Source organism: Neovison vison, chromosome 4 (assembly GCF_020171115.1).
Source record: "Neovison vison isolate M4711 chromosome 4, ASM_NN_V1, whole genome shotgun sequence".
Lineage (NCBI taxonomy): Eukaryota > Metazoa > Chordata > Mammalia > Carnivora > Mustelidae > Neogale > Neogale vison.
Window position 1 is genome coordinate 162,946,001 of NC_058094.1, and position 16,721 is coordinate 162,962,721.

Here is a 16,721-nt window from a genome sequence, read left to right on the forward strand (position 1 = left end):
GAGGCAAAGGAAAACAAGTTCCCAAACCCAGTAAACAATACAATGGGATGAAACTATTAATTAAATGTAAAAATAAAGCAGCCTGGCATTTCCCTTTGTTTTGAAAGAGATTTTTAAATTGCCAGGTTCACTGTTTAGCCTTTCTGTATCTGTCACTTAGTCTCTCAGAGCCAGTGCAGTTTGCTTCCAGAGAGAATGGACTGCCCTCCAATGTAGACATGCAACAGTCTTGATTGACTCTCCCTGGCCATTTAAAATTAGTCAGAATTACTTATTTCATAATCTTTCAAAGTTTTATAGACACCCATTTTACTTTTTAACAGGTCACATCTATGCTGACAAAATTAAGTGGAGAATTGGAATTATCCGGATAGTTCACTCTAGAAAGATATTTGACTTGAAATATCTGGATAGCTGTTTTGATTCTCCATTTCGCTTTGTTAAGGTGGACATGGCCTTAGAATCCCAAAGTTAATTTTATCTAAATTCATTTCAAATTTGAATTTCCAAAATATGAAAAATTCACTTGACTTTCTTCCTTTTCTTTCCTTTTTTTTTTTTTTCCCCCCTTTATCCCATCTTAATCTCTCCTGGCCATACAACCATTTTAATTTGGGCCCATTTGTTTTTATCTGTCTGACACTGCTCTTCCCCAGTGCAGTCGCTGCATTTTTTAACATGGGATACCTGTTATTTTCATTATTTAGTCCCAACCCCTATGTCTCCCTCCTCGAAATCAGTGAGCACTCCTAGTGAAGCTGGAAGCCAAGACTCAGGAGACCTGGGACCACTAACAAGGTAAGAACTGTCCCTTTACAAAGGCCACAGTGGAGGTCAATAATATTAGAAAAGAGAGACCTAAGAAAGCCATTGCCACTCTGTGGTATGCTGTTAAATGTCCATGAATACCCTGCCCTTTTATATTTAAGTTGATGGTGGCTTGCATTTTAGTGGTAGAAATGATTTTGAATGGTAGAAATGATAAACTTAGAATGTTTCTATGAATGGGCTAATTCAACACCATGTGTCTTTTTGACAAACACAAACACATCCATTAGCTTCAGCTTAAAAAAAGAAAGAGAAGGACCAAAGGCAAATGGAATATATATCCAGCTTCTCATTATTCTACTTTGGTTTTGGTTTCCATGGGAATTTTTGTGAAGTGAACACTGAGATGCTCTAACCCTAAATTTAATTTTTTAAGCATGTTGTTTATTGGCTTAATAGAGTTGACTAATTTGAGAACTTGGTCCCCAGAGTGTTTTTATTATCGTTACTAAATTTTATGATCATCAGCACTGACTGTTCTGTTTTGTGAGTCAACTGCCAAATTTTTATTACACTGTGTATACTCAAAGGATTATGAAACTTCTGAAAGTGGACATATAGATATTTTCTAATTTGACCACTGAAGGTGTATCCAAAAGTTAAAGATGTGAAGAGGGAAAAGAGAAGTCTCATTAATATGCTTAGAGTCATGGTAACTTCCTTAATCCAGTTGCCTTCGATAAGATGGCCACATCCTGGGGCACATAGACAGGTGATATAAATAGGCAGGGTGTGGGTTCTGTGGCAACTGGTCAGGAAATGCCCTTTTATAAAGGCCAGATGGTGTCCTCACAGCTCAGGCTGGTTGAGCTCATTGGGAATATGGACCCAATTTTTCCACATCTTTCAGTTTTTCTTGAGAAGCTAAAAATTCAAGTTTTTATCCAATAGTCTACTAAATGTTAAATGTTAATGGCTTTGTTAAAGTAGCTGTAGGCCAGATTTCGCCCATGGGCTGGCAATTTGTGAACTCTGTCTTTGACTCTTAATTTTTAAAAAATTATGAAATACTTTACTAAAATTTCAAATGAAAGAAGAAGAATCATCTGCTATACTACTGTTCTAACAAATCAGCCTTTGCCTTGTCTATATACCTTTCAATCCTTGTGCACCTGTGTACATTTCTTGCTACCATGTGTGTTCCTGGATGCAAGGTATAAAATTTTGAATTTTTCTTTTTCCATTTAACACATTATCATAAGCATTACCTGTTGAAAGTACATTGTGTCCCTATAGGCCTAGGGAATTTTGGTAGAGAAAAAGGAGGGAATTCAGAATAGTCTAGTAGTAGCCTGAACTGTAGGGTTTTAGTGTGTGTTTGTGGGTATGTGTGTGTGTGTTTCTTTTTTTCTTTCTGAAACCCACATGTAGATAAGACTGGCATTGTCACACCGTATCTGTCTATTGGCATGTTTCAGAATCGAGTGTTTTATTTTAATAGGGCATTTGGAAACCAGTGGACACTGCTTTCAGTGTGGGGAGAATGGAAGTAGAGGTTTTCATGGGCACCAGGCTGGTTTATTTTAGCAGATCGCCTTTCCGATTTGAGGGCAGCTCATGTCTTCTCTCATCTTTTGGTTTGAACACTTCCAAAGGTCTTTGAGGGGAGGAAAAAAAGTAACAATAACACAGTTATATAAGATCTAACATTTGTACAAGAGTTGGCACTATATAATTACATTCCTTAGGGGGTCCACTGGCCTATCATTAAGTTAATATATTTGCCTACTTCTATACAATGCTGGTGTGGTGTCATTAACGCTTCACTTCAAGGGGTGCAGTTGGCAGCATTCAAGTCCATTACTGACTTCACACTTGGTGAGCTCTTTTGAAAACTTTCTAGAGAAAGTTGATCTATGCTATTAGTGCTCTGGGGACAACAGCAAATATTTCTTCTCTAGAACAGCACTCTTCTTTGCCCACTTATATGCTTTTGCTTTTTTTTTTTTTTTTTTTGGTAACTTGGTGAATCACTTTGGAAGAGGTGAATCACAAATCCCAATGAACTTGAATTCTTGATAGGAACATTCTGGCAAGGATGGTCAATAAGAAGTGAATGAACAAATCCCTTGCTGAGCGTGGGTTTCATACGAATGCAAGAAAAATGGCATTGGGGAAATGATGATTCTCAGAAAAACTGAACACAAATTTTGCCTCAGGAGAAGATATTAGGACTAGCTAAGTAAACCCTGCCCTTATTTTGGACTAAGGAAAATTCCATGTAAATTCATGTTTTTGTTTCCATAAATAGATAGGAGAGTTAAATTTCAGAAGAACATTATACTTCAGTTTTTAAAATTCCACTTGGAACATATTTTTCTGTAGAAGAAACATCTTTGAAAACAATTACTATTAACCTTAACACTTCATAAAACATAGGACTGGGAAAAGAGCTTGCTAAATCCTAAGAGTACAATTCTGTAGTCACAAATTTGCTGAAGTGTGTGGAATTTGGGCTCTTTGAAAAGTGGAAAATCTTTCAGAAGATAACTCAGGAATCAAATGAACACATCTGGTCCTACGAAAATGTGCACATATATTCTGTCATCCATGTGCCAGAATCTCAAACCAAAACTGAAATTTTCTCTACAGAGCCAAAACTGACAAACAGTTCTTATGCAACCCCCTAATTTGCAAACTGGCACACTCTATATGCCCTGTTATACTAAAAAGGTTAAAACAGGGTTTTAACAAAATCAAGTATAAAGAAAATTCCTTTTATTGATTTTTAAGATCAGTTGAGTTAATGTTTTAAAATAATCTAATAGAAGTTAGAAATATATAATCATTTTTCAATTATACTAGTGTAATTTAATTTTAAAGGGTCAGTTTGTTTTGCAGTTTCTGCTTCTGTTGCTGTCACCTGCTTCTCATTTACAATTTACATTTGTGGAATTTTTCTTTCTCTTAATTTTGGTAGAAGCAATTAATCATTGCTCAGTTAATGATACTGGGCAAAGAACAAGCTCTTAGAAATAAAAAAAATCAATTTTATTAATAAAACATTTGAAAGCCTAGTTTTACTTACAGATTTAAAAAACCTGAATATACTATGTACAACTGAAATCCAACACAATATTAAGAAGGTATTACGCGGGGCTGCCTGGATGGCTCAGTGGGTTAAGCCTCTGCCTTCAGCTCAGGTCATGATCTCAGGGTCCTAGGATCGAGTCCCACATCGGGCTCTCTGCTAGGCAGGGAGCCTGCTCCCTTCTCCCTATCTCTCTATCTCTCTCTCTCTCTCTGCTTTAAAAAAAAAAAAAAAGAAGAAGAAGAATAAGGTATTATGCTATGATTAACTAGTATTGATTAAAAACTTCAAGGATATTTTGTTTTGTTTTTTAAAGATTGATTTTATTTATTTATTTATTTAAAGATTTTATTTATTTATTTGACAGACAACGCAAGTAGGCAGAGAAGCAGGCAGAGAGAAATGAGGAAGCAGGCCCCCTGCTGAGCAGAGAGATCTATGTGGGGCTCGATCCCAGGACCCTGGGATCATGACCTGAGTTGAAGGCAGAGGCTTAACCCACTAAGCCACCCAGGTGTCCCCAAAAATTCAAGCATATTTTAGTATAAGAAAACATGTTGTAATTCAGCATATAGAAAAGGTCCAAGAAGGAAAAAGTGATCATGGTCGGATATAGTTTAATGATACTTGTGAAATTAAAACACCTATTGTCATATTTTAAAACTTTTAAAAATATTAAGAATAAAAATATTTTTTCTCAAAATGATTAGAATATTAATCAGAGACCAACAGCCTATATATTTTATACACAAGGGTGAAGCATTTATTACTATATAGCCCTTAAAGTTGACTTATGTTTAGTTGAATACATGTCTTTCTTCCACAGGAAATGGCAGGTTCCTTGAAGTCAGGGAGTAAGTGATATTTGAGGTTGTATCCATATAGTGAGTTTTTGATAAATGTGGGTTGAATGAATCAACTATTATCCTAATTTTTACAGATGAGGACACTGAGGCACAGAGGAAACAAGTAATTTTTGAAATTCACACAGTGCTAGGTTTTAACCCAGACAGACTGATAGAAATTTTCACAATCTATACCACTACTCCACATGATGTCTGACAACAATGGATATAAGTGATGTATACATGACTGACCCTGAAAGATATTATTAGGATTAAATAAATTAATATCTGTAAAGCACTTAGGAAAGAGTCTGTTGTATGTGAGTTTTAGCTCTTATTGTTGGTTTCTTCTTTCTTGCAATTTATTAGTCACACTTTTCCAATGGAAAGAGATCTTTCTAGATTCTCTCATAAAACATGTGTCATTTTCAAATTTGATGATGCTGTATGTTCATCCAAGTAAGCATGTGAAAACATTGAACATGACAAGGCCAAAGACAGATTGTAGTCTGTGTCCCTGGAGACCCATTTCTGGGTTGCCCAACTCTTAATGCCTAACCTTTATATATTCCACCAGAAATGATTATCTAGGTAATAATAATCGTTCGCCCACATTTATTCTTCTCCTTCCCATGAATTGCTCATGGAGGGCTTTGCACTAGGGCCCTTCTTATGTTTGGTCAAGATTCCTTAGTGTTCTCAATAATACAGCTAAACTGAAGGCCATACTAGCCTGTACAAATCTAGGAAAGTATGTCGACCTCGTCAAGGTCACCAGGCCACCAGTGTGGAGGCAACACCCTGTCGCAAACCTGACTCAAGGAAGAAAATTTTCCAAGTGATTTAAAAAATAAAGCATGTGTTAATTTGATAACATATTATATAATCTACAATTGCAATAGGAGCACATATCCTGCAATATCTTTAACAAAATAGTCAGAAGGGGAAGTTGCTGATGTCTGTCTGTGGTGAGAAGTAGCATGGCGGATGAGGATAGTAACAGAATTAATTTCTATCTTCTTTTTTGACCATCTGGTCTTGACACTTCATTAAGTTCTACTTTCCAAACAATTGGGATATTCAAGTCCCCCCCCACATTTTATTTTTAATAATCTCTTATTATTATGGAAACAACATCAGTGCCTTTTATACAATTAGAACATATGGACAGACCAAAACTAGAGAAATTTTTTTTTTTTTAAGATTTTATTTATTTATTTGACAGACAGAGATTACAAGTAGGCAGAGAGGCAGGCAGAGAGAGAGGAGGAAGCAGGCTCTCTGCTCAGCAGGGAGCCCAATGTGGGGCTCGATCCCAGGACTCTTAGATCATGACCTGAGCCAAAGGCAGAGGCTTTAACCCACTGAGCCATGCAGGCGCCCCAGCAGTTAGCACTCTTAACACCTTAGTGTGTATTCCTTCGCACAATGTATATGTCATTGTGTACATGGTAAATCATGTCATTGTATAAACTGTTGAATTTGCTTTTCTAATCAAACGCCCCTCTTTTTCCATTTCCATATGTTCTCATCTTATATAATGTCTGTTTTATTTTCAGCTTTCCCCAAGTGCCCCCCACATAATCTTATTGTATTTAAAATAGATTCCCGTCCTCTCAGAGATCAGTATCTATTAACCAGACTCTTACATGCATAGATTTGCTTTAGGGAGGTAAGGCCCCTCCTAAGGAATCCTCAGGGCAGAACAAATGTCTTCTGAAGCACTTCACAGGGAACAAAGGTACCAAGGACATTCACGCTTTCCGCCTCCTGTGCACTTGAGATTAGAATTCGGAACCAAGGAGCAGATGCCTGCAGACCCTGTGCTGTTCAATTTAAACATTAGGCTTCTATATAGTAAATATTGTGTTTCATGTTGATAGGTTTCTTTGGTAAAATTTAAATATTTGATAAACTCTGTCCCCGATCTACCTTCTCGTGAATGTAAGTAAGGAAACGAGACTAATATGTTTGTAGTCAAGCTCTGTGGGCAGTACATGACTATCACTTTCTTTTCTCCGTGATTTCAAGAGAGGAAGATGTGCTGAGAAGCAACACCACCTTATTGCCCAACAGAAAATCCTCAGGACTTTCATTTGTATCCACAGTTGGATTTCATAGGATTCTCTAGCACTCCATAAGCCTCAAAGGACTTTTGATCCTTTTTTGGTGAAAACATCACCATCTTCTAAGGGGCTCCGATGAATCAGAGGCTAAAGGGAAGAATCTAAGGTTTGGGTAAAGGTGAAAAAGTACAATAAAATAATGTAAAACCTTGGAGGACATTTAATAAGCCTATAAAATCCTTATATACACATTAAAAAAAAAACCTGTCATTATGTAAAGAGAAGTTGATAGATTGCCACTAGTTTAATTGACTTCAGGAGGGCCGATATTACCGATTACAAAACTTGTTAAAAGTCAGTCTCCTTGGAAATTAGAATAAAAGACACACTATAGGATTTTCTTCTTCTGTAGCTCATTAGCTGGTTGAACATTTTTGATCTCTTATTCCTCTGTCTTCAGGGGAGCACTCTGTAAAAGCATCCACATATGATTACAGGATCCAGTAAACGAGGGGCTGCTGAGCTTTCTTGTCGAGAGACTGTTTGCTTGACAGCAGATCCTCTGGGAAAGATCTGGGGAAAACATGTCCTTCCTCCATGGTGGGAAATCTTAGATTTCGCTTTGGCTCCATCTCAGATGGGGTTCATGCACAGCTCCCTGTGGCTGGTGGCAGAGTTCCACATTAGGACTCAGATATTAGCCAACAGAATGAAGATTCCCACACAGTATACCAAGAAATAAATTTTTGAAGAACCCAATAGAAGTATGTATTGCACTATTCTAGTTTTATTTCTGACATCAGAAGATCTTATCATCATCACTGTCGTCCTAAGTAAGGAAATAATTGAAGTTGGGAAGTAAAACATTAGCTCATTTCAATGCCATCCTTAATTAACTGACATCATGTAAATGACAGTGACAGATTGAGTGATACGACAGATTTTTAAATGTTCTTATTATTCAGCAGATTACCTTTGGAAACAGTGCTTAGAAACATAGGTGTTTGGGGGTAACCCCAACTGGAGACTTTCTTTCTATTTGGCACTCTGCTCACACAGGCCCAGACCATTTTCTGTATCTGATTAGTGCCTACTGACTTCTTCGACAGAGAAGCCTCCTGGAAAAAACATTCATACACCCTGGGATTCAGGGAAGTTTGGTGTTCTGCCCTCCAGCTGTCTCTCCACCTTAGAGGAAAGAATGGGAAGAGTTGCGTTTCAGTGCAGTTGCTTCAAGGATGAAATAAAGTTGCTGAGTTCATTTGGTAGAAAAGATAGCTGGACTTCTTTTTAGTCTCTGCACAAATCTCAGCTTGGGAGAGATGGAGAATTTTAGGCCAGACATGCCCCAATTTATTCTTTCATTTTTTAGTAAAATGAAAGTAAAAACTATTTCTTTAGGAATAAGCTTGCCCTCCTTCAGCCTTCATGCCCATCAGCAGAAATGGCAAGTAAAGAACATTCCTTTGTTTCTTCTTTTATCCACTCACTCACTAAATAGATGAGGATTTATTGTGTGAAAGATATAGTAAATGTTAGACCTGCAAGGAATATAAAGATAAGGAATTCTTCTCACTTCTAAAGAACCTGCTTCCAGCAAATTGACTGATTTAATTTGAAGCCATCTAAGGAAATGTTGCTAACTAATTACAGCTCTCAAATATTTGTACTTGGAGAGATGAGCAATAGTGTCATAAACCATTATTCCCAAATCATCTGTAATTAATTTGTAGTTATTGACTTGGGACAAGTGGTTCGGTTCATTACTACCCTACATAGAGTCTTGACACATATTTGGTACTTGGTAAATATTTATTAATTTGCGTGTCTGTGCATGTGCGAGCACATGTGCGTGTGGTGCACAGCTTACAGAACACTGGGTGTGATGGGTGCCGGTTGAGTTAGAGGGATGAGGACAGAGGTAGAGCAGCGTAGCTCAAGGTTGCTGGCCCAGTTGTCCGAAGGTGGACGTTGCTGAAGGGGAATTCCCAGCAGTGGTTATAGGACTGAGGTGTAAGGCAGGGACTTTGTCACAGAACCAAGGCAGAAATCGAGTCCCTGGACTCAGGGCAAAAAGTCAGATTGGGTCCAACACACTGTTGGCTTGATGTTGAGGTCCTTGGCCTTTATGACAGTGCTCATTACTTCCTGTAGGTCATCCTCAGATTTGGTCTTCCATCCAGGTTTTGGACTGTAGATGAGCATAGAGAACTGCAAAATAAGAGGTCCAAGTATATCTATATTCCTGTCCCAGAGAGAGACAAGTTGTTTCTGAATGAGGTTATTGAGGACAAATACATCTTGAGAGCATGATATTTGAGCTGGACCTTAAGGAATGCATATACTTTGGGCAAGTGGATTGGGAGAAAGAGCATTCCAGATGATGGGAAAAGTGTCCACAAAGGGAAAGTCTGGGAGAGTGTGGGAGGCAGAATGCATGTGAAGGAGCCGGTGGGAAAAGAGCTAAGTCTGAGAGGAGGATGGCCTTTGTGATAGTTGCCATCCCTGGCTCCCACACCGAGTGGCTGTGTACTGAATTCATGGGGTAACTCATTACGAACACAGGTACCTAACCACAGGTCTAGGTGAGGTCTGGGACACTACTTTTTTTTTTTTTTTAAAGATTTTATTTACTTATTTGAGAGAGAGACAGTAAGAGAGAGCATGAGCAAGGAGAAGGTCAGAGGGAGAAGCAGACTCCCCATGGAGCTGGGAGCCCAATGCAGGACTCGATCCCAGGACTCCGGGACCATGACCTGAGCCGAAGGCAGTCGTCCAACCAACTGAGCCACCCAGGTGTCCCATGGGACACTACTTTTATAATGCTTTCAAGGTGTAAGGACTAGTGGGCAACTATTGGTCTGACGTAAAGGCCTGAAGGTCTAATCTAAGGTTGCAGGGTGGAAAAGGAAACAAAAGAGGAGACGAGAAGGGTAAGATGGCTATGGCATGCAGATGGGTATGTCCAAAAGGCATGTGAAAAAGTGGACTTGGAACCCAGTGATGATAGGGACTTTGTGGTTATTTTGGGCAGAAAATGGAGAGACAGCTGTGGAGTAACCGGGGTTAGAGTACAGAGATGAGGGAAGGGGTGACCCTGATTGGGAAGTGCGTGGCTTTATGGGGATGGAAGGAATAGGGTCATACCAAAGCTGGCCATGGACTTTAATGACATAGAGGCTGTCACCATCATATCATCATCCTCATCACCATCGTCACCTTCATTTTTGTTATTATTATTGTTTGTGATGCTTTGTTTCCGTAGGTTGAGTTTCTGGAAGTAAAACCAGTCCAGTCCAGGAACAATTCTGTTAATGGTTCTTGCTGCCCACTGGTGTACTGCAAATTTCGAAAGAACTATACTGATTTTAAATGCCTCCAGCAGTGTATGTGAGTGGAGTGTTAGCATGACAAATGACAGAGTTCTTAACTCCTGCCTTCCAAATATTTTTCAGACGTCACTTTCTTATAACCAAAGAAAAGGTCAAGGCAAAGGCACTCTTCAGGCAAGAATTTCAAAGTTTTCTACTCAGAGGCTTAATAAAGATGGAAAGAATGGAAACTAGCAACTTACTAGTTGGTCAGAGCTGAAGAGGGAGAAGTTAAACACTCATCAGGGAGCAGGGTATAAGTAACACAGACTTCATGTCTTCCACTCCTAAGTTATACTCTGAACAAATGGCCAGGGATTGTTGTTATTTTGGATTGGTTTTGAATATTTACTTCTATCTAATAAAGTGAAACTGAGCAAAAAAGCTGAACCAAGGGAGGGAGAATTTTATAAGAAATTAGTGATGAATTGGTAGAAAGTTTAAAATATAAAGTTTGGTTAGTCTCTGACTAGGTCAATGCTAACTTCAAGAATTTTGATGTTTTGTCTATTTTTTTTTTTAAAGTAACAAAAACCACGTTGTCTCCCAAATTATAAAGTAAATATTACATGTTAGGTCTTTCTAGATGAGATGCTGAGGGCTACATTGGCTGGTATATTTAGGGTCACATTAGTGAATGGGTATTTTCCATGGTGTGGGAAGCTTCTGTAGCTAGTGTTTTGAAACAAGGCTGGGAACCGTCCAGAACTACGTCCAGCTGTGGGACCACACAACCATGACAAGGATCCTTGGTCCAGAATAGATGGAGAGTTACTGGGTTATCCAAGATCTGTACAAACAGCAGTTTCCCTGTGCAAGATCAGAAATCGTACCTTAGATCGTCAGAGAGTTAACCTAAGAAATAACCTAAAACTGATGAGTACAGACAAATGCAGCACTTAAAAATAAGCAGATAACACCAGGATGATGTTCCATGTAGGTACAGCAGACAAAATCTAACTGATGTACTTAAACGAAGATGATGTCAATCAGAAAGGGTTTAGTTGGGCATCCCAGTAACGGGATGGGGTAGGGGAGACTGATAAAATGGGGCTACGTCTGGTCCTGTGGAAGGAGGTGGACATGATCGGCAGTAGGACAAGGACAAACTGTAGGAGTAAAACATTCAGATGCACTTTCTCCATTCCCAAAGACCCTGCTGGTCTTCGGGCTTCCCAGGAACTGGCCTTCAAGGACAGAAGGCTTTATCGGGCGTGTATAAGTGCTCTCCCTGGCAGTTACTGCTTTCATGATAAGTTGGTAAGTCGACATCTAAAACATAGCAGACTCTTAATTAGACCCAGGAAACCAACTCAGTGGCTGAAGTCCAACAAACCAGGCCTGGATGAAAATGAGTTTATGTCCAGATCCTCACCCCAGCCTTCCAAAACTAGGTCACATGGAATCTCTGATCTTTTCAGCGGGAGGGGATTTCCCTGCTCTGGCTTCCAGGGATGATCCAAGTACAGTCCAGGGCCTGGCTGGCCAGCACAGAGTACACATTCATTGAAAGGAAATGATAGCTATCATTATTAATCGTTCTTATGGCATTTGTTTATTTTTTTTTCAGCTAACATTTATTGAAACTTTAAACTGTGCCAGGCCCTGGGCAAGTAATGACAACTATTTTTCCTTTTTTTGTATTGGTTATCCCCATATCATTATGTATAAATATTCATACATCTCATTACTTCACTAAAATGTAACATTCTTAAATGCCCACTGGTGTATTGCTTTCCCAGAGCACACCTGTGTATGTTTCACTTTCTGCTGTGTTCTGCTAAATTATTTATACATATTTTTATCTCTTGATAAGAGTTGTAGTTTCCTTAGAATTCTTTTCATCCTCTATCACAGTATTTTACCTATTAGGTCTTTAATAGATATTTATTGAATAAGTAAATGAATGCCCTTATCAAAAATATTCTCTCTCCCTGCATGCACTGATTGGTCCATTCCAGAAATAACTGAAAATGAGAACTGATTACTATGGTAAAAGGGTGATTTCTATATGAAAATATTTTGTGGGAATATATTATGTTTACTTATGTTTATTTACTTATGATTTCACTCCTTCTTTTATTAAAAAAAAAAAACCACCTGGCATGATTTCAAATTGCCCAAGAAGGTATATCGGGAACCATCATTTTATTTTCAGTGATACACTAGCTTGATACTAAGATGTTTGGGAAGTTAAGGTGTATGTCGATTGGTTATAAAAGTATACGAATTGGAGAAGGAAGAACTGAAAGGCAGTTTAACCATCATCTGATGTTTTCAAATATCAGAAAAAAAGCTTTAAAGGGTGTCTGGGCTGCCTCCTCCTTTTGCGGAGGTCAGAGACCTTCCTCAGGACACACAGTGGAGCAGAGCCCAAATGCCTTCCTCTCCTGGTGGGGCCCTGTCCAAGGTCCTGCCACCCATAGAGAAGTGTCTCTGCAAGCTTGCACAGAAGGAATTCAGCAAACATTCAGTACACATTTCTAGGTGACCCTTGGAGACACAAATAACATTTGCCCATTTGATGTATTGGCTTTAAGTGCTTTTTCTACACTTGATCTTAGCCAAAAGGCCGAGAGAGAAAGTGCGTTCTGTACAAGCCTGACCACCCCACAGATAACAATGGGAAAAATGAGAAGACAATAAAACTAGCATACTTGATTGCATCGTTGGCTTGACACCTTACCTCGCTGCTCATTGCTAATGATGACTCTTTCTTTCACCGAATAATACATGTGTGACTGGGGGGGCAGGACTGCGGTAGGTCGGTTACAGAGACCACCTTGGTTGCTCTGCCTGAATCAGTGCCAACCTCGGACTGCTGATCTGTCGACTCCTTAAGTGAGTGATTCTGATGGAATCATCATTTTTACTTCTTAAGCATACAGTGAGTTCAGATGAGCTGTCCGATAAGTAACAGGACAGCCAGACCACCTGGGAGCGGCTGCATTCTTCACCTGCCTGGCAGAAGTGGAAAAGGTCAAACAAGGTCATCCCATCCGAAACCTCCAGGCAAATTGAGGGCCAAGTAGCTGACCCCACTCCTTACAGAGGAATGTTCCTCACAGCCAGCTGGAGCCAGAGGCTGCTGCTCTGTCTGTAGCCAAAGAAATGCCCTTAAAGATGAAAGGTCTGATCCCCAGGGATGTGTGAATAGCCGCCGTGAATCACTGTAATGGAGTCTGTTACTTCCACTATTTATAACCATTACATTCGCCAACAAGGGGAAGGAATTTGTGCCCAGAACCTGGAAGGCCTGGCTTTTTTTGAGCAGAGAAAGAGTCGGGAGCAGGGGTCCTCACCCTTGGCTGCACATTTAGAATCACCTGGAGAATTTTCCGAAATACAGTTGCTTGGGTCTCGCTCTGCACATTCTGATGTAATTGGTCGGAAAGGGGCCTGGGCCTTAGGCCAGGCTTGAGTTAATCATGGGTTTAGAGGCTGATCTATTTGAGGATCAGTGACGCTGTCTAAGGAAAGCACTGATGCTGACTAAGGAAAGCACTAGCCTGGCCCAGTCATTCTGCAAACGTGGCTCCAGGGTCAGCTATAAACCTTACCTGGAAACTGGTTAGAGTACAAATGCACCCTTGCCGTACTGAATCGGAATTTCTGGGGTTGGAGATTAGCGTCCCGTATTTTAGCATAAGCCCTCCACATCATTCTGAACCCTGTCAGAGTTTGAGAACCACTGATCTAAGTCAAGACCTTGCTACTCCAAGTGTGGTCCGCAGACTGGCAACATCTATAATCCCTGGAGCCTCTGAGAAATGTCACAGACCTACTAAACCAGAATCTGCATGTTCAAACGGTGTTCCCAAGTACGTGTGTGTGCACTGAGATTTGAGAAGCTCGGGTCTAAGGAGTAGCGGCAGGTTAGTGTTCTCTCTGGACTCGAGTTGTCAGGTTTCAGAACATTCCTAAGAGGACAGGAGCACAGCCAGAGCTGGAAAGGGTAGCTGTGACCTGCATTCTGCTGCCTCAGGAAGAGGAACTTAAATGGCATCTGTCACACATGTAGGGTTTGACTCAGAGAAATCTCAATAGTAGATATGGGGTGAACGTGGTAGCAAGAAATAAAGCTACTTTTGTTTTGTTTTTGAGATTTTTATTTTATTTTATTTTATTTTGTTTTATTTTTTTAGTCAAAAGAGAGAAGGCACAGGCACAAGCAGGGGGAATGGCAGGCAGAGGGAGAAGCAGGCTCCCCACTGAGCAGGGAGCTGGATGCAGGACTTGGTCCTAGAACCCTGGGATCTTGACCTGAACCAAAGACAGACCCTTAACCAGCTGAGCCACCCAGGCATCCCGAAAAGCTTCTGTTCAAATAGTTGCTTAGAGCTTTGTAGGTATAATTGTGTATTACCCTCATAGAAAATCAGAGAAAGACCATCTATCTATCCATCCATTCATCCATGCGTTGTGTTATGTAAGTGTGGGTGCCGGGTACTTTCCTAGGTGCATCTCTGTAATCTAGGGATCCCTCCCCCCATTATGAGGTTCAAATCTGGATCAAACAGCAAACAGTAGTACATAAATGGATGTATAATACAAAAAAAATAGGTGTTATGAAGAAAGGAAAGCGGTGTAAGGGGAGGGGATGAAGGAAGTGCTACAGAATAGTGAGGGGAGGAAAGCCTCTCTGAGCAGATGGCATTTGAGGGAAGACACACAGACAATCTTAGGGGGCTAGGACATCCAATAGGACACAGGGAGGGAGGAGAGCCGTGGTTCAATGTAAGTTTGGAAGATGGCCACAGGCCAGGTCAGCCTAAAATTGAATTGTCTCATAAGCCACGGTAAGTCTTCACAGACAAGGAAGACGAGGAGGGCTTCTCAAACTTCAGGGTGCCTGCAGATGGCCCGGGATTTTACTGAACCACGGTGTGCAGTCAGCGAGTCTGTGGTGAGCCTGTAGCCCGCGCTTCCGACAAGCTCCAGGAGAGGCTGGGGATCCTGGTCCGTGGGCCTTGCTGAGATGAAGCGGAGGGGACGGGATTCGGGACAGTTTCCTGTATGCACTCTGTTTATAGAAGAGCTGCTTTATCCCCCTTTATTTTGAAGGAAAAATAACATGGAAAACTGAATGCCTTGCTAACTGGTGAGACTTTGTGTTGTCTCTTGTGAAATATTTAAACGATATAAATGACCCCCGGCATCTTGAGACAAATGATATTATCAGTGATCATCTCAGTGTAATATATAAATAAAAAAAACACCAAAATACCCATGAGCCTCAAAATCCAGTGCATTGTTCTTGCAGTAGCAGCCAGAAGTTGAGCAGAGGAACCTGATGGCAGGCTCCACCTGGCCTGACCGTCTCCCCCAGACGCTCTGGCTCTCACCCGTTTGCCGCCTTGCCTTTGGTTCTTTTCACCCCATGGGAGATGCTTGGTGCTCCCAGGTGTGGATGGGCTCTGGGGTGTCCGAGAAACATGAACCAGTTTACATGCTCAAATCAGTCCAGCTTGAGTAGAAAACAGAACAAAACAAAACAACAACAACAAAAAAGGGTGAGGAGGTATGTAGAGTTTGAGTAGTTAGCTTTGGGCTTCCCTCCGTGAAAACACTCACAGCTTCCAGTACCAAACAGACATTCAAAGGGAAGGACAATTCCTCGCTTTCTTTTGTCACTTGATATTCATGGGGTCATCCTTGCACCTGGGGATGGAGGGGCGGGGGGAGTGGGGAGATGTTCTATGTATGTACTGTATATGCCATTGCCTGGATGAATGACATGGTTTGGTTTGGTTTGTTTTCCTCCCCTTTTGTTAATTCTCTGTGTTCTTTTTCCTTTGTGCCGCACGATTAGGACCCTGCAGTGGGACACAGACCCCTCAGTGCTCCAGCTGCAGTCAGACTCAGAACTTGGGTATATGTCTGCTCTTTTGTTACTCCTTTTATTATTTCTTTGCAACACTTGTGTTGAAATGCTAGAGCTGTCGTTTCCCAGGTTTTCCCCCCTTCTGTTGAGCTTCCAGCTGGATAAGTTTATTTCCTTCCATTAGTTTCCTTATAATGTGAAACCTTGAAGAAAGTCTCTCTTTGTGGAGAACACCACAATAAGTGGCTTTTGATTTCTCCTTCTAAATTCCTATTATTGCAAAATGTTACTTCCTTGAAACCACGATACAAACACACACCCACACCTCGGCTTCAAGCTGGGGCGTGCGCGTTCTGTGCTGGCAGCTACACTTGTCTAGATCCTAATCCTCCTTCCCCTCTACTAACAAGTTGCCTTGGGCTAATTTTTGTTTAAAATTGGTATTAAAATGTCCTGTCTTTGTTTCCTTTTCTTTTCACCTTTTTTGGGGACTCACAATAAGCATTTAATTTTAAATAAGTTTGAACACGTAAAGGTTCCTGTTTAAAGAAAAAGCAGATTTGTTGCATTTCTCAGTATTAAGAAGTTGCAAATATTCTATGATGGATGAGGTCTTCTATATTGTAAAGATTTTTTTTTTTCCCCTGAAGGAAATATACCGTCCCAGGTTAAAAGATAGCTCCAGAATGGAAAATTTTTCCCCAAAGAATAAAACACACAAGTCTGTCTTAGAAAAGGAGTTTACTTCTCTTGTAA

The 16,721-nt window shown here is 40.3% G+C and overlaps 1 protein-coding gene across 7 annotated transcripts in view; it reads left to right on the plus strand.

The window, feature by feature from the left end:
* Window positions 1–16,721, plus strand: part of DYNC1I1 (dynein cytoplasmic 1 intermediate chain 1) — a 304,592-nt gene that overhangs the window by 41,457 nt on the left and 246,414 nt on the right. For 6 of the 7 annotated variants that reach the window (XM_044246078.1, XM_044246080.1, XM_044246079.1 and 3 more), the window contains exons 4-5: window positions 708–798; window positions 15,954–16,013. In XM_044246078.1, the coding sequence (XP_044102013.1) occupies window positions 708–798; window positions 15,954–16,013 (151 nt within the window). The remainder of the gene's footprint in view (window positions 1–707; window positions 799–15,953; window positions 16,014–16,721) is intronic. The other variant, XM_044246073.1, reaches the window with a different exon arrangement.